This window comes from Rhineura floridana, chromosome 7, assembly GCF_030035675.1.
Source record: "Rhineura floridana isolate rRhiFlo1 chromosome 7, rRhiFlo1.hap2, whole genome shotgun sequence".
Classification (NCBI taxonomy): Eukaryota; Metazoa; Chordata; class Lepidosauria; order Squamata; family Rhineuridae; genus Rhineura; species Rhineura floridana.
The window spans coordinates 133,761,133-133,782,112 of record NC_084486.1 but is presented as its reverse complement, the minus strand read 5'-3'; the positions used below and the strand labels follow the sequence as shown (position 1 = coordinate 133,782,112).

The 20,980-nt window shown below is 41.9% G+C and overlaps 1 protein-coding gene across 3 annotated transcripts in view; it reads left to right on the top strand.

The window, feature by feature from the left end:
• The window catches only part of TNIK (TRAF2 and NCK interacting kinase), a 392,097-nt gene that overhangs the window by 281,409 nt on the left and 89,708 nt on the right, over positions 1–20,980 (top strand). For all 3 annotated transcript variants that reach the window (XM_061637314.1, XM_061637313.1, XM_061637315.1), the window contains exons 11-12: positions 136–202; positions 2,375–2,579. In XM_061637314.1, the coding sequence (XP_061493298.1) occupies positions 136–202; positions 2,375–2,579 (272 nt within the window). The remainder of the gene's footprint in view (positions 1–135; positions 203–2,374; positions 2,580–20,980) is intronic.

The following is a 20,980-nucleotide window of genomic DNA, read 5'->3' as shown; positions in this document are numbered from 1 at the left end:
GATTCTTTAAACAATACTGATCCACACGTTAAAATGAAAAAGTTTCCTGTGCTCACACCAGAGCCCTGGGGCCTTCATCTAGCGGGGGAAAAAATGATTTCCATAAAGGCTGCTGACATTCAATTTTATTCCTAGATGAAACTGAATACGAATATAGTGGAAGTGAAGAGGAGGAAGAAGAAAATGACTCCGGGGAGCCCAGGTAGTGTACAATTGTTCTTTTCTGACTGTGTGTCTCTATGTTAGGGCTCTGAGTAGCACTGCTAAAGACCAGTGGAATTTAAAGAGAGGTCATAGAAAGGTGTGTGGGATTGGAATGGGGAGAGACAGAAAATATATGTTGCCCTATAAAATTGGGGTGGAGGAGGCAGCTCTCTTTTCAACTGGATTACTGCTTTTGACTGTTTCCTTGCTATTGACTTGCATCTGTCCTACTCCTGACTTTGGACTGATAAACCACAACCATTTGGGCATTCTAAGAAACCGAGGGCACTTGGAGACTGCTGCTGTTTTGTGGCATTCAGTCACATACAGTAGGGGTCCGCTTTACAGCGCTTCGCTTTACAGCGTTCCGCTAATACAGCAGTTGTGAATTGTAGAAAGGCCCCGCTTTACAGCGCTTGTTCCGCTTTTACGGCGGTTTTTTGCCGCCGGGTGCCATTTTGGCCAATGTAAGTCAATGGGATCCGCTTTACAGCAGTTTTCACTTTACAGCGAGGGTCTGGAATGTAACCCGCTGTATGAGCGGGGCCCTACTGTACTGGCAAATTCAGGTTGTGCAATTAAAACAGATCTGGTGTTCTTGCACAACAAACCAGTTCCCATCACCTCCCACACTTTTGCTGTAAGGAGAGTGATGGGGAAATGCACTGAAAAGTGTGGGGTAACAATTGCTTGACATGATGGCATATAATCACCCCAGAAACAAATCAGAATGAATACTTAATAAACAGCCAACGTAGTATAACCTCCCTGCAAACCTTGGTGTAAACAAATCAGGGCAAACGCTCAATAAACAGGTCATCTGGAAGCAACCTCGCTTACTTTGCTTGTGGGGGTTCTGGCTGATTGAGTAGCATTGCCATCGTTGTAAATTTGGTGGCAAATGAAAGAACAGGTCTCTCAATCTGATTTGTTAAAAACAGTTTCCAGGCTTTGGTCAGACTGTTTCTCCACCTGACATAATATTGTTACTCTGGCTGGCAGTGGCTCTTCAGGACCTCATGCAGAGGCCTCTCTCATCACTGCCTGTCTTATTCTTTTGCTGGAGGTGCTAAAGACTGAGCCTGAGAACATCTATATGCAAAGCAGGTGCTTCACTGCTTAGCCGTGGTCCTTCCCTTGCCTCAAGTGGCTACAACTTGTGATCTGAAAGTTGCACACCGGAACCCCTTGTGAATATTGACAGGACATCCTATAGTGACCATTTTGGATATGTGATATTATAGAGGATGCACTGGGGCACATCTCTCTGGCCCAAATTAATAAATGAAGCTGTAAAACATTTTCTGGACTGTATCACTTTGTGGGAGTTTGCCAGTTTCAATGTTGTTTCACAAAAAAGTTCCGAGCACATTATAGATAAATTGGATGCCAAGGAGAAGACTAGACTGAATCCTTTGCTCTCTGATATTCTAGCTTTCTACATGTAAGAAGGACTGTTTGCATGGAAGCATTCTACCAGGCCAGCTGCCACCTGCAGCCTAAAGTGAGACAGTCCAGAAAAGGCTTCATCACTATTCTACTGCATATATGATGTGGGCTTAGCACTGCATATTGGAGCCTTGACAATCAGGGCTGCAGTTGTTATTAGGGTGTAAATTTCACATCAGAATGTCAATCTTTGTGGTCTCTGTAAAGCATATGGTCCATTTGTGATACTCAAAATATTCCCCATTAATTGGCCATGTTTTAGAGATTTTTGTTAAAAAGTTGTGTTAACATGCTGCAAAAGGGAGAAATTTGGTGTTATTTAACACCTCCCCCCCCCCAATTATTACATCCCTGAGAGGCTTAAATTTACTCCTATTTCTCATACTATGACTTCCACTGCATGATGCTGTCATTAGTTGTCTTTGTTTTGTCTTTCAAACACAAAAATTCCTTGGAGAATAAAATAGCGGAAATGGAACATCAGGATGACGTTTCAGATAATGTTGATTTAGTGATTCAGGATTGTCTCTTAAAGAAGGGACTATTTCCCCTGTTTTCATAAAGTCAATGTGATCATGTAGAGTGTAGATTGATCTTATAGTGTGGTGTTGACTCCTACAGGTATGGGGGGGGAGAATTCCCTCAATTCATGAACCTCTGTATGTCAAATGCTATGCAGATATTTCCCTGGAATCACATGACTTTGTCTTCCCCTGTGAAGCTCTATCCTAAACTTGCCTGGAGAGTCAACATTAAGACGGGATTTTTTGAGGCTTCAGCTTGCAAATAAGGAACGCTCAGAAGCCCTCCGTCGGCAACAGCTGGAGCAGCAGCAACGTGAGAATGAGGAACACAAGCGGCAGTTGTTGGCGGAGCGACAAAAGAGGATTGAGGAACAGAAAGAACAGAGACGGAGGGTAGAAGAGGTACGGAATGTGGCTCATATCCAACAGGCCTTTAAGGTTTCCAGTGGGGGGGGGGACGTTCAGTTCATATTTGAAGCCAAATTTATCAAATTCGCACCTTCCCAAAATAATTTGGGAACCAAAACACAACCATCCTTTGAAATTTACACTTATCCGAATTTTGCAGTGCAATATTAGGGGAAAGTATTAGAAAAATGAATATATGAGTGAAAATAGCATACAAAACTGCATTATATTTGGAGAAATTGCTTGCAGAAATGTGTACGTTAGTCAAAACTGTATACAAAAATGTTTTTTATGAGATATTCACACTAAAATGCTGTAGAATTTTCAGGAGAATTTTTTCCCAAAAACCCTGCAAATTGCTGCAGAAATGTGGAAAATTGAATTTAAGATTGGAAAAATGAGAAACTGGGAGAACTGAAATTGACAGCTTTTAGACAGACAGCTAACTCAGGCTGTACACACACCATTCATTTAATGTGCATTTTAACTCCAAAGAATGCTGGGAACTGTAGTTTGTTAAGGGTGCAGTTCTGTTAGGGTTAAACTACAGTTCCCAGAATTCTTTGGGGAAGGGATGTGCTTTAAATGTATGGTGTGTACATAGCCTTGGTGTTGATCTGGTGCATTGAATTGACTAGATACATCAGAGATTAGCAACGTGCATCCCCATCCAGAGGAACCACTTGCCTGAGGCAGATAACACAGGCCCTCATACAATAGGATGAGGGCCTGTATTTATCTTCACAATGGCTTCAGAAATTTACTTTTTAAGCTATGGCTGTTGTACTTTAACTATCTGAGCTGTAATTTATTAGGCTCAGTGCTTCTGACAATGTAAGGCAAACAAAAACTGAAACAGTTTCAGCACCAGCAGTGGTGGACCTTTCCTGGGGCCCTAGTATTTGTCCAAGCATGCCATGTGCTGACATCAGGGCTGGATATATAAATTCTATTTATAAGTATTTAACATGGACCATATTTCTGGCCACCCTATTTATTATCCAACTGTAATCCTGTTGTTTTCCATGACATTTCCAATCAACTACACCCTGTGCAGTTCCACTTGCTTGTAACTTGGAGCCTCTTTAAGTGAATCCAATGAGCTCTTTGTTCTCTTGAGTGAAAAACGTGCTGACATTTGTGGTTACTTTTGTGATGTTCTTATAGCCACTTGTATTGGAAGTCATCCCATTCCATTTGAAAAAGACAATTAGCTATCTGTGCCAAGAGGTCACTGGACAAAGACTTTGAACAAATGGACCTTCCTGTTACACAGAGTCAGTCATTTCGCCCATTATATTTGGTCAAAGTCGCCTTTTTGGGCTTGAGGTTTCTAGGCAGTGAACAATGGACCCTGTCTCGAGTAATTTAAGCATAAAAGAATTTCAAGCAGCTGATTTTGTGCCACTTGAGGAAAAGTGAATAGTTCTTTTCCGTGGTGGTTGTTATGCAGCCGCCTCCAGAGCTAAAAGGAGAAGACAAAGCATATATCAGGCTGCAGCATTGTTCAGTCTGGCAAATATATGAGGGCTGCTTCAGGTATTATTTTGTATTGCCATGATGTTGACCATAACCTAGAGCAACATGCAGTATTTCCCATTCACTCTGTGGGTCTTCCGTCTTCACAGTAGTAGCCCCTAGGTGCAGGAACCCATATTCCATTTTGAAACTCGGAGGAGCTTGGATGCAGTTTGTTTTTATTTTCTATATCCCATTTTATATCAAAGGCTCTCAGATCAGCTCGCCAATAGACAACAACAGAAAACCACAATCCCTGCAATAAAAAAAAAATCAGCCATGCAATGAAACAGTTAAAACCCGTTGTCTGAAAAACACAAAACATTATGCTGATTCAGAAAAGCCTACCTAAAGAGCCATCTCTGGACAACTCAGTAAAGAGCAGGCTTGACAGGGAAGCAAGCCCCATAATGAAGGGGCAAGCCCTCTAAGATCAGGGATACCAGAAACTAGGACAAATTCAAGTCTGAGAAATTGACAAAGCAACCAGAAGTAGCTAAAAGGACAGCAAAGACAGATTACTTCTTTGAAACTTTGTACTGTTTCTTTACATTCTTAAAGTACAGACAATGATCAGCCAGAAGCACCATCCACACATGGTTCCCTGTGAAGAGACACATTGGGATGAGAACAGTTTGAAATATGTGGAAAACTATGGAAAACTAAATGGACCAGTGACACTATCTTCTCCATTGTTCATCAGATTATTGTTTAACTGCTATGTTAAAATGCTAAATCTCAATTAAATGGGGTGAGGGGCCTACACTGAGAAGGCCTTCTCTTTAAGTTAGTGTGGCACTCTAAGGGTGCTTCCAGACCATCTCTGTTTTTGGATTTCATATACCGGTAAATTCAGGTTGCACAATTATAGTTGATTGGGGAGGTCTTGCACAACAAACGGTCTTCCCAAAAGATCAGACTTTTTGCGATAAGGAGTGAGATGGGAAAATGCACTGGAAAGTGTGGGATAACACTTGGTTTGACACATCATCATCTAAGCACTCCACAAACACAACAGTGAATGCTCATTAAATAGCTGCCTCATCTCCCTGCAGACAAATCAGGATGAATGCTCAATAAACAAGTCACCTGGAAGAGCTCTAAACAGAGCATCTTCAGGTAATCTTGAATCATTTGGGTAAAAATTTGGAGGCTTGGGATGACAGAAGTAGCCTTGTTGGGGAGGAGAGGGGAAAGATGAAATTGCTACTGGCTTAATTGGATTGTCAGCTTTAAAGACTTGCATTTCCAAGAACTATATCAGTTTCCTGTTTAGATACCTAAACGTATGCTAATTTCATCTCAGATTCATTCTCAAGAATGTTTAGGAGAGTTAAAAATAAATGTGGTCCCTCCCTTCCTCAGTGTTTCTGCCTGATACCTTATTTATTTGATAGTTCTATTCCATCATCACTAAACAATGGCTAATTAATGACCAATAAAAAAACACCCATTAAAAATTAAATAGTGTGAAGTGCCTAATCAAAAATGGCAAGATCCCTAAAAAGATAGACACTAGCTTATCTCATTTTAAAAAACACAGCCACTTTTCCATATAATATTTTTGGGAAATATCACTAAATACCTATCTAAAAATAAGTGTTTTACAATGCATTTTTTAAAAGAATATGTAGTTTTGGCTAGAATTGAAAGGAATTATTCCAGTGATTGTGTAATACTGCCTAGCCATCAAGGTGTGAGAAAACCCCTAATTCACTGACTTGGCATCTAAAAGCTTGTAGGGTGAAGCTCAAGTAGGCTTCAGTGCATAATGAATTCTATAAAATTTGAGGCCACTGCAGAGAAGACCCTCAGTTATTACTTCCTGTTATGTTATGTTATGTTTTATTTCTAGGCCGCCTTTTGGCCAAAAAGGCCCCCAAGGTGGCTTACACACAAATAAAAAACACAAATACAAATAAAAACAATACAATTTACAAAAAATCAAACTAACAAAATTATAGCATTTCTAAAAAGCATCCGCAGCTGTCCAAAAGCATTCATCTTCCTGGGAAAGGACAGTCCTCAGAAGAGTGTCACTGAGAGCAGGGGTGAGGGGGCAAAGCAGGTGGAAAAGCATGCCCCTTGATGGTCCCAGCACAGTCTCACCCCAGCAGCAGCCCTTGACTAATTCTACACATGCAGCTGAATGAGGTGGAAGAATGAAACTAATTTCGGACTACAAATGGAGGATGCCACTTTTGAATATTTCCCCGAGTGTAAAACAAATAAACAGTAACTTCCCTGCAAATAGAAAACTAGCACATATGAGAGAACAGTTCTAAGACCAGCCCCTTTGCCTTCTGGATGCAGGAAGTGTTTGATTCAGGAGAGCTTAAAAATATGACTCTCCACCTTCTGTGGCACAGTCTATTCTATCAGGTTTTTTATTATTCTTAGGGAGTTTAATTTGTCATCTATTTTAAAATACTGTTTTCATATTGTGAGCTGTATTGTGTTAGCTGCCTTGAGCTCCTTGGAATGTAAGCGGGACATAAATTTTAAAAAATAAATAGAAAGAGTGACCTGTGGTAGTTCAGAGAGAAAAGAGATAGCATGCTATGGGCTTCAGAGGAAAAGAGGGGGGTCAGCGGTGAACGGGTTAAGAATAAAACAGTGAGTTAAAATGGGGGAAAAAGCCACCCACTGTCCCCAACAAATGTAGTGATACAGCCCTCCTGAGTTAGTAGAAATAAATAAATGTATGTGGCCCTCCGGGTGAGATGAACTGTGCAGCCCTGATTTATTTATAAGAAATCTGGCTCTGCCATTGCAATTGGATGTGACTGCCTACAGAAAAGAGCAAGAGATGCAGAACGAGAGGGGAGGGGGGAGATAAAAGAAGGCATGGGATTAGTTGCAGTTATGTAATGACACAGTGCTAGCTCTCTTGTAGTCCAATGCTCCTTTTACACTGAAGCAAAAAACAAGCGTCTTCCCCCAAGAGATTTTCCTTTGTGAGCTTTATGGCTTTCTTCATAGTTTTTTCTTAGTCATTATAAGAGCCTTGAGTTGAGGGCACTCAGCTGCTTGCTGGATCAGACCCAGCTCTCCTCATATATCTCCAAGAGTGCCACACATTGTGTGCTGCTGTGATCCTGCTCTTCTCCCCACCCGCTACTTAGAATTGGGGCCGCAACTGGCAGCCTGCAAGCTGCATTCAATCCCTGCCCCAGGTTTCTGGATTTTGCTCTGCTCTCCCTATCCCCAGGCTGGAAGTGGCTGGCCTGCTGACCAGCACCATTCGTGATGTGGGGCATTTAAGGGGGGGAAACCCAACGTGGTCTGTGTGTGGTGCTGAGATATTAATGTTTATGCTCCAGATGCAAAGCTGCTTCTTTCACAGCTTCCTTCTCAGACAATTCACCCTGTTCAGATTTGAAATGCCAAACTGCACCAGATTAATCCAAGCTTGAAGAAGAGTGGCAGAGGATAGAGGACTTTAATGTGGGGCTTTTTAATTTCAATTAAATTTCATCCCAGTATCATTTGTGCATGGACACTTTGGGTTGTATTCAACTAACTTTTACTCAGAGTAGACTCACTGAAATTAATGGACCTAAGTTAGTCCTGGGCATGAATTTCAGTGGTTCTACTCTGCATAACAGTTAGTTGAATGCAACCCTTGCATCTTGTTTCTTGCTGGTATTGAGAAATGCCACAGAAAAGTTAACAACTTTGTGTTCAGTTCAAGTCAAATTGTTACCTAACACAGAACCTGAAACCAGTCTATATTGCAAGAAATGCACAGCTGTTGTTCATTCCTTACAAAGAATCCCGATTGTTTTCGTCAAGGAAGCCCTTGTTTTATGGCAATTTTTATGCATTCAGACCATGGTTTATTGCTGGGGAAATACGATTTTTCCCCGCACATAGTAGAGCCATTATGATTGGGAGCACTGTCTAGAATCTTGCTTGCCAAGAGTCATTAACACCTATTGGATGGTGTCTGTGGCATCACTTGATAGCTGGAGACATGCATGCCATATTGTTGCTATATGTCCTCCTTTAGGTGGCATTCAGGCAGAGCAGCTGACGCTGAATGGGGCAGTCCTAGAATCATTACAGCAGTCCAAAGTCTAAATAGAGGGACAGTACAAGAAGCAAGGTCAAGAAGCAGTCCAAGATCCCATGAACAACAAAGCACCAGGGAACCACAGTTTGTAGGAGCCAGTACAAAGATGTTCCAGCACTCTGTGTGTAGAACTGAAGACTTTTAAACCTGGGCCTTTAGAGCCCCACCCACAACACCTCTGCAAGCCATCCATGTTGCTTGCAGATTTGGCCTACCTGTGAGGAGTAGCTTACTCACAAGTATTACTTTATCTTTGTTCCTCAGGGAGGCACTTCAGCATCTAGCAGCCAAATGAGTTTACATCTTTAGGCCCTTGCATTCCTTAGGGCTCTGTGGCCGCCCTTGATTCCATGAAGGGGCTACCTGCAGGAAAGGAAATGTTGGATTGCCATTTCCCTTGAGGGTCCCAAATCCCCCTGGTCTGCCTCATGGTCCCTCATAGCAGGCTACTGCTCTGTGATATTTTGCCCTATTTAGAGGATTCCTCCAGCAGGGACATGGCTGGGTATCATTAGCGTACTCCTGATGACCACTCCCAAGGGCTTCATAGAGATGTTAAACAGCATGGGGGACAAGATGGTACCTTGTGGCACCCTACAACACAAGTGCCAGGGGGCCAAAAGATAATCACCCAATGCTATTCTCTGAAAACAACCCCAGAGATAGGATCAGAACCACTGTAAAACAGCACCTCTGATACCCATCTCCGCAAGTCGGCCCAGAAGGATACCATGGTCAGTGGTATCAAAAGCCACTGAGAGATCAAATGAAAATAACAGGGATCGCACTCCCCCTGCCATTCTTCCGATAAAGGTCATCCATCAGGGCAACCAAAGCCGATTCAGTCCCATAACTAGGCCTGAACGCGTCACAATCGGTTTTATCCAAGATTCCTTGCAATTACTGTGCCACAATTCTCTCAATCACCTTCCCTAAAAAAAGGAGTATTGGCAACCGGGCAGTAGTTGTCACAAATCAATGGGTCCAGGGTGGGCTTTTTCATGAGTGGTCGGATCACCGCCACTTTCAGGACGGATGGGATCATGTCCTCTCGCAACGATGTGTCGACCACACTCTGGATCCACTTGGTCATACCCCCTTGGCAAGCATTAATAAGCCAAGAAAGGCAAGGGTCAAGAGAACACATTGCTGGCTACATCATCACAAGCACCTTGTCCACATCATCAGGCCCCATCAACTGAAACTGATCCCAAGAAGTTGCAGCAGATGTTGCACTGGACACCTCACTGGGGACTAAATAGATGTAGATGGAGTATCAAGATTGCTACAGAGGTGAACCACTTTACTCTCAAAGTGCCTTGCCAACAATTCACAGTGGGCCTCCAGAGGGTTTAAAACCCCATTTCCTGGAGCTGATGTCAACAGACCCCTGACAATACGGAAAAGCTCCACTGGATGGCTACTTGAGGGATGCAGTGGAAGAGAGAAGTGGGCCTTCTTCGTCACCCTCACCACCACAGTAGGCCCAGTTTTGATGTTTTACTCGTGCCCAATCAGCCTCATAGCATGTATTTCGCCACTTGCACTCTAGCTGTTGTCCAGCCTGTTTACATCACCTGGCCTCATGTTGTTAAAAACCCTGAGAGATAGCAGACTCTGCTTCAAGAGTAAGGGGGTGGTTCCGAATGTGATGTTGCCCCTTAATAAAGGCATGCAGGGAGTCAACATCCTGCTGCTTACAGCTGGAAATAAAACAGACAGGAATAGAAACCAATGAGGGGAAGTGAGTGTTAGGCTCAGTTCCCAGCCTCAAGCTACTATTGGCTACCAGCAGGCAATGCAATCTGCAGTAGAATGTGGTGGATTGGTTCCATGCTAGTCCTGCTATTTTTAACTGGAAAGGTGGCCTGGAGCCCTCGTGTAAAAGGATAAGGCAAAGTTGGGGAACCTGTGACCTTCCAGATGTTGTTACACCACCATCTCCCATCAACCCTAGCCAGCATGACCAATTTACAGAGATGATGGGAGTTGGAGTCTAGCAACATCTCAAGGCCTACCATTTCCTCGTTCCTGGGTTAAGGTGTCTGAGCAGTGTTTGAACGGAATATTAAGTTTCCTGCTCGAACATGTTACCCAGCCCGCATGTACCTGTGGTAGAGAAGCAAAAAGTCATCCAACCCCAAGTTGCAGGCTTAGCATCTGGTAGCATATCTTGCCCTTTCAGCTGGTGTTTTTAGCATCAGCAAATGTCTCCTTCAGGAAGCTGGTGGTTTTCTAAAGATGCTGAATCCAAGCATGACAACGAAAGTGTCTAGCCTTCAGGGTTTCATAGTCAGATAAATAATTTGGCAGTTTGACTGCAGTTGTCTGAAAGTTCTGTAAGTAGTAAATAAATTCCATAAGAACTGCTTTTCAAGAGTGGGTGGAAGAGGAGCGCTTGCGGGTTCTGTGTTTGTGCCCTGTAGGATGAAGAGGGTTGGAATGTTGCATGTGCAGAGAGAATTGTAGAGAACAGAAAAATGGGGGCCTGAAGGAAGAGAAGTTATTTCCTGGTGGGTGCTTCTGAAATTGAACTGTGTGTTTGTCCTCTATAACTGCAGTCCAACAAATCTAATATGTGTACATGGGAGGAAACAATGCACCCAGCAGAATTTTCCTGTGAGGATTTTCCCCTCCATTGCTGAAGAGACAATCCTCTTTTCTGTTTACACTTTAATATTTTAATTGTGAAGTAGGTTACTTCTTCAGCATATGGTAACTACCTCAAAGAAAACTACAGCTTGTAAGGATTCCCCACCCCATTTATTTCTGCATTGGTCTTGCCAACCCTTTGAAATACTCAAGAGATCACCAATGATCCTCAGATCAGAGTTTAAGGATCCCTGCAATATAAAGTTAATTGGGTTGAGCCAAAACTGGGGAGCCTGTTTAGGGAACTTTTTCTCCCCTATGAAATACTGATATATACTCTTCAGCATCTAAAGTAACCTACTTCATCTGCCAACTGAATGAGAGCAGGGTCTTCTCAGTAGTGGTGCCACCTATGTGGAATCTCCCCCCAGGATATGCCCTGTGCCAATATGGAATGCTATCAGATATCAGTTTTAAAAAACTGGCTCTTTAAGGTCTTTGCAATGAGTTGATTCTAACATTTCCCTGCTGTCCTGATACAGTTTACTCCCTCTTTTGGTTTCTACTGTTGAGTTCTGCTGAAATGTTTCTCTTTATTCTGGTTACTTTTTGTTCTGGTATATATTTTTGTTTTTGCTTCCTTTATTATGTATTTTCAATGTTGATAGTTTTACTCATTGAGCTGTTGATCACTCAAGTTACGTACAAGAGCAAGAAGAATATACAGTTTTTAAATAAAGAAGTATTTAATGGGATGAAAGCTGTGGGAGCACATTCTTGACTCACGCTCACCACCCCCCCAGCAACACCCGCTGGTACCTGGCATTCATGCCATGGCACTCCAGTGAGCTGCTACAGCTTTGGTACTATTTTGTATTTGCAAAAAGCCCATCTTCTTTTTGTTTCAATGATGTTTCCATGTAGTCAATCAGATTGGGTGATATGACAATGTCACTGAGGATAAGCACACCTAATTCAGAATAAGGCACTGCCCTCCTTCTGAATTTGCTTTGTGTGCCCTCATTGACTGCCATATAGGCAAATTTACTGGCTTTTTTACTAGGAAGAATGGAGTGGGGAGAGTTCCAAACAAAAACAAAAAATGACTATGAATCTGAAGCGTGTCGGGACTGGGAACAGCAACAAAGCAGGGCAAAAAGGAATATTTTGGAGGTCTTACCTTTTAGCCTCCCAAAGGCCATTTTCTCACCTAGAAAATGTTTGCTCCCAAATTTTTGGCTTAGCCCGTTAGGAAAATTGTACTAAAAACATGTCAAAATAAGATTTATGGAGACTGGCACAAATATGTTTGATTCAACCATCCCATTGTAAGTTCTCAATAGTTCTGTGCAGGGATTTGAGTATCCATGCATTCAATTTGTAAATGACTCTATTTATAGAGTTGTTTGTTTTTGTTTTTAAATCAGATTGTATTTTCTTTTCCTCAGTATTAGCTCCATTTCTTTGTGTTACACCCTTAAGTTCCTATAAACATTTCTTCCTCTTCATTGGTATGATTTACTGCATTAGTTAACATCTCAGTGGGAGACAGAGTATCATTAACATACAGGCAATCCATTCTTCATTAGCTCTATAATAAAAGGTGCATTGAAACAGCAGACATTGTTGTAGAAAAGCAGGAGATGATTGGGTGCAGACAGGAGAGAAGGTGGAAACGGAGCTCCCTGGCTTCCATGGACTTCTGCAGTGAAGTAATGAATGATCGAAGCCATTCCCTATTAAATTATTTCTTTCTGAATGCATTGTTTGTGAGAATAGGCCGCAGTATCAGCCTTTGAAGTCTGAGATCTTCTTTTCATGGTTAACATGGGTAAAGCAATACATGCTTCTTTGCCCTAAAGTAATGCAAGTGACTTCAATACCATTTGGCAGTCACGGCTGGTGGCTCCATGTCAGTGAGGTAGTGGAATCTGCTCCGGGTTTTAGTCCGAGCTTTCAAGGAGACAGCTTGCACAACTCCTTAAAAGTTTGGGCTAAAACCCAAAGCAGATACCACTGCCCCACTGACATGGAGCCATCACCCGCCACCGCCATTTGGAAACCATACAGGAAGGAACATTGGAAGTTGCCTTATACTCAGTCAGACCACTAGCCCATCTAACTCTGCATTGAGCAGGGGACTGGACTTGATGGCCTTATAGGCCCCTTCCAATCCTACTGTTCTTTGATTCTAGCTCAGTATTGTCTACAGTGACTGGCAGCAGCTCTCCATGGTTTCAGACAGGAGTCTTTCCCTTTTTGTAGATGTAGGGATTGAGCCTCAGACCTTCTGCAAGCAAGCACATGCTTTGCTACTGAGCTGTGACCTTACCCTACCCTTTCAGTCAGATCAGATTTGCCCATTGAGCTATCAAGCGATTAATTGTTTAACAATCTGCCTCTTAGTCAATTAATTGATCGATTCAATTTAAATATATTTGCATATTACCAACAAAATCCCCAACCCTCCACAGATATCTCTTTTGAACCATTTCATACACAAAAGCATTTTTACTATTTCATAAACAAAAGCAGCCGCTCATCATTACAAGGTAAGGCAAATCAGTAATACATTCCTTTCCACTTACTATTACACATCAAAACCAAAATAGCTCCAGTAACTGACAAATATGCCTTTAACTCTCAGACTCTAAGGCTGAAATTGCTTCTCCCCACACAAATTAATTAAAGTTGGCAGCCCGAGTAATGATGGATAGTATATTCAGGTTTTGCTAGAGTCTGGTCTAAGACCATTACTTCCCCCCATGACAATCTGAGGAAAGCTATGGGCAGCGTGGTCTTTGTGACAGGCAGCACGTTCATGAGGGTGCCATATACGCAGGCCTCACCTTCTCATCCCATAAAAGGGTTCCTAGTTGACCAAATTGCAGCAGAAACTTGCCAAGCCAGGGCTTCTTATCACTGCTATTGCTTGTCGCCATCTTTTGTGGCTTCTCTTAGTAGACAAGCTGATAAAGTCCTCCTTTCTAGCACGTTTTATTCCCAGCCCTTGCCTGGATCCAAGAATGAACAAAGTAGATTCCATGAGATAATTTTTCTGAACCGGACTCTCCACATTATAGCTGCCATGCAAAGGATGCTGCAGACTGCTTCTGGGCCTCTGTGTGGTGGTGGTACTGGCTGCTCTATGCAGCAGCCATTAAGAGCAGAGGCGTTCAGCTCATGATTCCCTCCTTCATGTGGAGAGCTTCCAGGCCACCCCACTGGAGTATCTGGTGACAGAGACCTAGAAGCTCTCCGTTCATGAGGAGGCTATTCTGTATGGCACAGCAATTATTCCTTGGAGCAGCTGCTACATTTAGTCTGTTTCCAGTAACACCCACCCAGTGACCATAAGGTTTAAACTGAGAGCCAGTGTGGTGTAGTGGTTAGAATGTTGGACTACGACCTGGGAGACCAGGGTTCGAATCCCCACACAGCCATGAAGCTCACTGAGTAACCTTGGGCCAGCCACTGCCTCTCAGCCTCAGAGGAAGGCAATGGTAAAACCACCCCGAATACCGCTTACCATGAAAACACTATTCATAGGATCGCCATAAGTCGGAAGCAACTTGAAGGCAGTCCATTTCCATTTCAATAAGATGAAGAGTAAGCACGTTGCTCTAAGATGAAGATATCAGCTTCCAGAGGACTCTTTCTGTTTCCTTTTATGTTCAGACACTTTTATGTTCACCATTGGTGAACATAAGAACATAGGGAATTGCCTTATATTGTGTCAGAGCCATTGGTCCATCAAGCTCAGTATTCTCTACACTGACTGGAACTGCCTCTCCAGAGTTTCAAAGCAGGGTCTCTCTCAGCTCTACCTGAAGATGCCAGGGATTGAACCCAGGACCTTCTTCATGCAAAGCATGTGCTCTACCCCTGAGCAATGGCCCCCGTTAGTGGCACAGCAATGAAAAAAATGTAGTACCAACCGCCTGTCATTCCAGGTGTTATAGGAGGCAGGGTTGATATTTGAGTCCTGTATTATAACACACATCCCTGTTAGCTTAGCAAAACAAAGTTGATGTCCCTACAGGGTTTGCCTCCAATCAGTCCTGGTGTCCAGATTATAATGCCTTGGAACTATGAAGTACAAGTACAATTGATAGGAAAATGTCCCAAGAGATTATCCAAAATAATCTCTTGCCAGAATATCTGCTTCAGAGGGAGAAGACAGATTTTTTTGTTTTGTTCTTCTTGACATTAAATTCTTAATTGACAATTAAGAACTGAAAAGACAGCAGAGATGACCCCTGTCTAATATTTAAGGGGAGGGAATGTCAAAGGGTAGGTGCAACAGTCTACTTGAGTTGGCCTTGGTCAATAGAGTGGCAGTAAATGGGAAGAGTGGGTTCATCCAGTGTCTAGCAAACGAGCACATCTATAGGTGCTGGGCATAACTTTCTCAGGAAGCAGCCACTGTGGCAACCTCAGTTAATATCTTAGGTTTTTTGTTTTTTCATCCATGGCCCACAATAAGCTTTGGGGTCTTGAGTTCCCATTTAGTTTTTTCTTGGCATTAGAGCTGATGCAACTCTTCTCTGCTTGAGTGCTTTGGGAAATTCACTTATCTTCTAGAAATGGGATATAAAACTAGGACTGAGCTCAAATGATTTACCTTATGTTTGTTTTCATGAATGTTTGAAAAGCTGTTGTGTGCTTGTTACAAATAACTTTTTTTCTGCTTAAGTGTTCATAAAGTAAGTTGCTACTTACGGTGATTTGAAGAGACATGGTCCATATTTCTTTTCAACCAAGGTGAGGGTCAGGGAACAAAATCTAGTACAAGCAGGGGGGAAAATCTGGATAAATGCATAGTACGTATACATGCTTTGCTTGAAGTGTATGCATTGTAATCATACACTTGGAATAACTGAAACATATTATACATTGTGGAAGAAATAATATTTCCTAGTTTTATTTGTTTATTAGATTGCTATTCTGCTCGTCCTTTAAAGAGTTCAGGAAGACATTCATAGTATGGATGTTCTCCCTTTCTCCTCACAATGGTCCTGTAACGTGGATTGTGCAAAGAGACTGTGCTAAAGTCACCCAGGATGCTTTGTGTCTGAAGAGAGGTTTGAACCTGAGTCTCCCTGCTTTAAGTTCAGCCCTCCAACCCAGGGATAGGTCAGGTATTGCTCTCCAGATGTTGTTGGACTACAGCTCCCTTCATCCCTGGCCATTGGCAATGCTGGCTGGGGCTGATGGGAGCTGGAGTTCAGCAGCCCCTTCTGAAGGTCACTTAAGTTGTCTACCCCAGCTCTGACTACTGTACAATACTGGCTCTCATTAGAGATGTGAAAGGCTCTTTGGAGTGCGCTTTTAAGAAAATAGAACTATAACGCTTGTGTGTTGCTAAGCATTTATCTTGGTGGCAGGACCGTCCAGAGCTTTACTTGGGATTTGGTTGCACATATGTTCATACACAAATATGTATTCAGATGAATATTATACAGCAACCTGATTAGAAAGCACCTTCTAGAACTTACATAATAATCATTTCTTAATGACAGGATCCATCCCTTGGTGTCAAAGAGAGATATAATTCTAGATAATTAATTTTTAAAAGGATTTAGTCATTGCTAAAGCTAGAGCCTTAATTAAAGTTTTAAAAATAATTTCTACTGGGAAACAAAATACTCAAGTCTTAATCGGAAGGGTCCTGTGTGCAAGAGGATAATTAACCTATGATCAGGGTTAAATTTGTGGTGAATTCTCACAATCCCATTTCTCCAGAGTGATTCCTTTGATGTTTTATTTTGTTGGAGGTCCAGATCTAAGTGTGTCATCTAGAAATGGGAAGAGTCCAAAAGTCCCATTAATGTTCCAAGCTGGCATGGCAACTTGAGGGCTGCTTAAATTGTGTGGGCCTTATCCTAAAGTATGCTGACTATGATGTTGCTGTTGGGAAAAGCATTGTATAAATTCATCTTAATTGTTAGGGCATCCATTACCAAGCCAGGTTCAAGGTCCTTGTATTAATTTACAAAGCCCTGAACAACTTAGGTCCAGGCATCTTAGGGACTGCCTGAAACCTTGTTTCTCAGCTCGATCACAGATCATCTGCAGGAGCAGCGTTGATTATCCCCCCAAGTTGGTGAGGCTCTACATCAACACGAAATCAAGCATTCACTGTTATTGGTCCAGTTCTCTGAAATGCTCTGCCAACAGAGATTCAGCAGGAGCCTTCTGTTTTAACCTTTAAATGCCTGCTGAACACGTTTCTGTTCTGCCAGGCTTATGCAGGCAACTAAGAACATGCCTTTTTAAAAATAATTGACCTTTGTTTTTACTGTATTTTTAGTAGTATTTCTTGTATGGTTTTTTTTATTTGTTCTAAACCGCTTTGATTTTTTTAAAATTAAATAGCGGTATACAAATATATTTATAAATAAATTATAGTATATGCTTATTCAAGTATGGTTCACAAATTAACAAAGGCCGCACCACAGAACTGCTAGTATAAAATGGACAATGGATCAGTTCTTGTAAAAGATAAAAAGCTGATGTTATACTGTCAAACAAAGGGGGGGAAATAGTCAATACCACAATCACAGCAATCCATGCACGAGTTTAGCACTCCAGTGAAGATCATGCTGAATGCCACACAGTCTCCTGAGTTGCAGTGGTGGATATGCATGAGAGGGCTTCTAAGTGTTGGTACTTACCTTGTAAAACTATTTGCCTTGGAGTGTTTCTTTGACTTCCTCCCTTTTGATGAGAGATCAAGATGTTCCTTTTCCAGTGCTCTTGGGAGGAATCTGGTTGTAGATTTGATCCTCTAATGTAGTTTGATTTGGTTTTACTCCTGCTGAATTTTGCTAGACTTTTGTTGATTGGTATATTGTTTGTAATGATAAACCATATTATTTTAATCTGTGTTTTATTTTCTTTTGATTGAATGCATGAATGGCTGTAACAGCCTTGAGGTTTCTCTAAAGATGGCAAGATGGGGTAAAATATTTTAATAAAGAAATGAACATTACTGAACCCATCCCCTTAAAAGCTCTCAAGGATAAACCATTTTTTCCAAATAGTTTCCTAAAGACCACATGGAGGGGGGGTATCCAGGGCAGGGAGTTCAATAGTGATGGTGCTACACCAGATAAGATCCTGCTTCATAGAGTCCTTACCCAAGCATGATCTTCAAGCAATTCATTCTAGAGAAAGTTGCATTAATAATTATGAGACGATTCTGGAGTGGCTGGTTCAAAGACAGCATGTGTTGGAAGCCGTCAGGTGAATTTCTCCAAACCAAACTTCCTAATTTCTCTGCCTAACTGGCCAGTCTCTCTAGTCATTTTAACCTTGCATGACTCAGTTAATTTTACAATTCCAAAGGGAATCTAGTTTACCACTGAACTGCTACTTGTCAGAATTCTTTTTGAGCAGCGCCCCTGAGGCTCATGCCTTCAAATGGCATCCCTCATCAATATTTAAGGCCTGTCATTGTGAACGTGGTATAAAGAAGTTCCCTTTGTGGCTTGGAACAAGAAAGTAAAATGTTTTTACGTCCTGACACATCACCTGTGAAGTTGGGTAAATAAACCTGGTAATGAATTGGTGGTCTCGCTTCCAATGAATAATAGATGTATGTTTTGTGAACATAACACAGTAGACCCAGAACCAAGGGAAATCGGGGGAAGTTTTCACAGAGAAAGCAAAGCAAGATGGTAATGAAAGAAGGGATATTAGAAAGTTCTGAAAGAAGGTGGTATGTCATGTATTGCTTCCCTTAGTTGCTTGTGTCACTAGTTTGTTCTAACTCAGGGATGTAGGCAGGGGAAGAGGAGCTCTTCCTGGTTTTCTCAAGAACATTGAATAATTGCACCTGGAGCTTGACCAAGGTAGATGAGAAGTGCATATGTTTGTGTGTATATGTGTGTGTGTGGAGGGGGGGGAATGCATAATGTCTTTTCTTCTCCCATAGTAATGATGACAAACATGTAATGCAACTGCAAATCAACATGCTCAGAATATGGGCAGAAGAGCTGTTGTATGAAACAGGCAAGCTGACCAGCCTCTAGCTGCATTTTGGGCAATTACCTATGATGGTCATGCACACAATGTGAATTTAGCCCATGGATTGCAAAATTTCATCCCCAGCTGTGGCTACAGTTTTATTTCATGTTTATACTGTTTTCTATTATTGCATTCTGGCCATAATCCAGTTTACGTATGTCATCATCTTTGTGGTATGTCCCTTGTCAGCTGCAGAACCCAAGTAGCCAGTGAAACTGCAGAGTTAATTTTTCGTAAGTCCTAGAAGAAAATTAGCATTATTTTGGTTAACAGTCAGTCTAACGTGACCTGACATGTGACTGCTGTACTGGTTGAAAGGGAAGGTTTGGTTCTGATCTTTTACACTATATGGACATATCAAACATATCGAAATTGGCTTTAGCATTTTGAAAAGGCCAAAGAGTTTATTTATATTTTATGCTGCAGTTGTGCTATTAAGCAGGAAAGAATAAACATGTGTGGAGCCCTTTGGAAACGCAGCTGCAATTTGCTGAACAGTTTGCTGGACAGAGAACTGCTCTATGACCATTTCGAAATATTCTGAGTTGCTAAAGCTTTTTATATCACCCTGTGACCTGAGCAGATGGTAGAGAGCTAGAAGCTTGATAGTTGGCATTGCTATATTTTCCTGCCATTTTATAAACAAAGTGGCAAAATGTGGATCATTATGGCAGGTAGTGAGAGGAGGGGAGGGCATGTATATAGCAAAGACTCCTAGGCCCATTCTACATGCCTGCTGTATAGAATCTCTATCTGTGAGGGCCCAGCTGCCCGTGCAAGAGTGCCCCCAATAACAGCACCTTTTCCAGTAGGAGTAACTGCCAACCAGTCACTTATATGAGAGAAAATGAAGGGGTGCCTCATTCAGAAACAGCAATGGGGTAGGAGCAAGAGCAATACCTACTCATTGCCTCTGGTGACTCAGTCCCTGGGAGCACAGCTAGACATGGCATGGAAGATCTGTGATTAGGATCTCTTTGTGTGTGTCTGTGTGTGAAAGCTAAGACAAGGGCAGCAGTCTGGAGTGATTCAGGAGCTGGGAGCTTAGAGTCAGGATCTAAGAGCAATCAGGATCAGAAGACACACCAGGAGGTAGGGCTGTAAAACAAGCCAGGAATCAGAAATGAAGAGCAAAACCAGAAATAAAAGACATGTAGAGCTCAGGTAGATCTTGTTACTCAAGCAGCATTCCACTGAAGCAGGAAGCCCTTGTAATCCAAAGAGACTCTTGCTGTTTAGGGGAAGGGCTGTAGCTCAGTGGTAGAGCATCTATTTTGCATGCCAAAGATCCCCAAGTTCAATCCCCAGCATCTCCAGGTAGGACTGGGAAGGACTGGAGAGCCACTGCAACTATTTGCAAGGTGTGTATATACATATGTGGTTATCATGTCCTGTTTTACTACAGTTTTCAAATACAATATTTGTAGAAACAGCAAACATTACACATCAAGCTATATATGTTACACCATTATTAGCTCTTTTAGCAAATAAGAAAGTGGCATCTGAGGAACTAATAATATTTATGTTTATCGTCACAGTGAAATATCCAAAAAACTGCAAAGTCTTTGACATTGAATTCTTGGTACAGTGAGAAAAACTGACCTGCCTATTAAAATCAACTAAAGGCACAGCTAAAATATTTGATTTTTCTTAAGTGTGGCAATATTTTATCTTGTGGCTCATATACAAATAAGGGGCATATGCAGCAATATTTATCAAAGCCTTTCCTCAGATTGTAGAAAAGAAACTACGGGCGGTATTCAGTGCTAGTCCTACTCAGAGTCGGCCCATTGAAATTTATGACTAATGTAGGTTCACTAATTTCAATGGGTAGAACTTAGTTGAATACAACCGTAAGTAAAATTATGATGACGTATGTAGAATACCTCCAAGAAGCCAATGGCTCTTACGCATATGCTTACCTGTTAGTAATTACCTGTTGTAACTCTGTTTTGTATGTTTTTGTACTGTATTTTGGAAACAACTTTAAAAAAATAAAAAGAACAAGCCCAGGTTCAGTCTCTGCTTCTTTAGGTAGGACTGGGAGAGGCTTTGGCCTGAAACCCCAGAGAGCTGCTGCCAGGCAGTGCAAGCAATACTGGAATTGTTACAGAAGTGGAGGATGGTATCCAGAAGGGAATTTCTATTTGTGGGTGATTAAGAGCAGCAAGGAAGACAA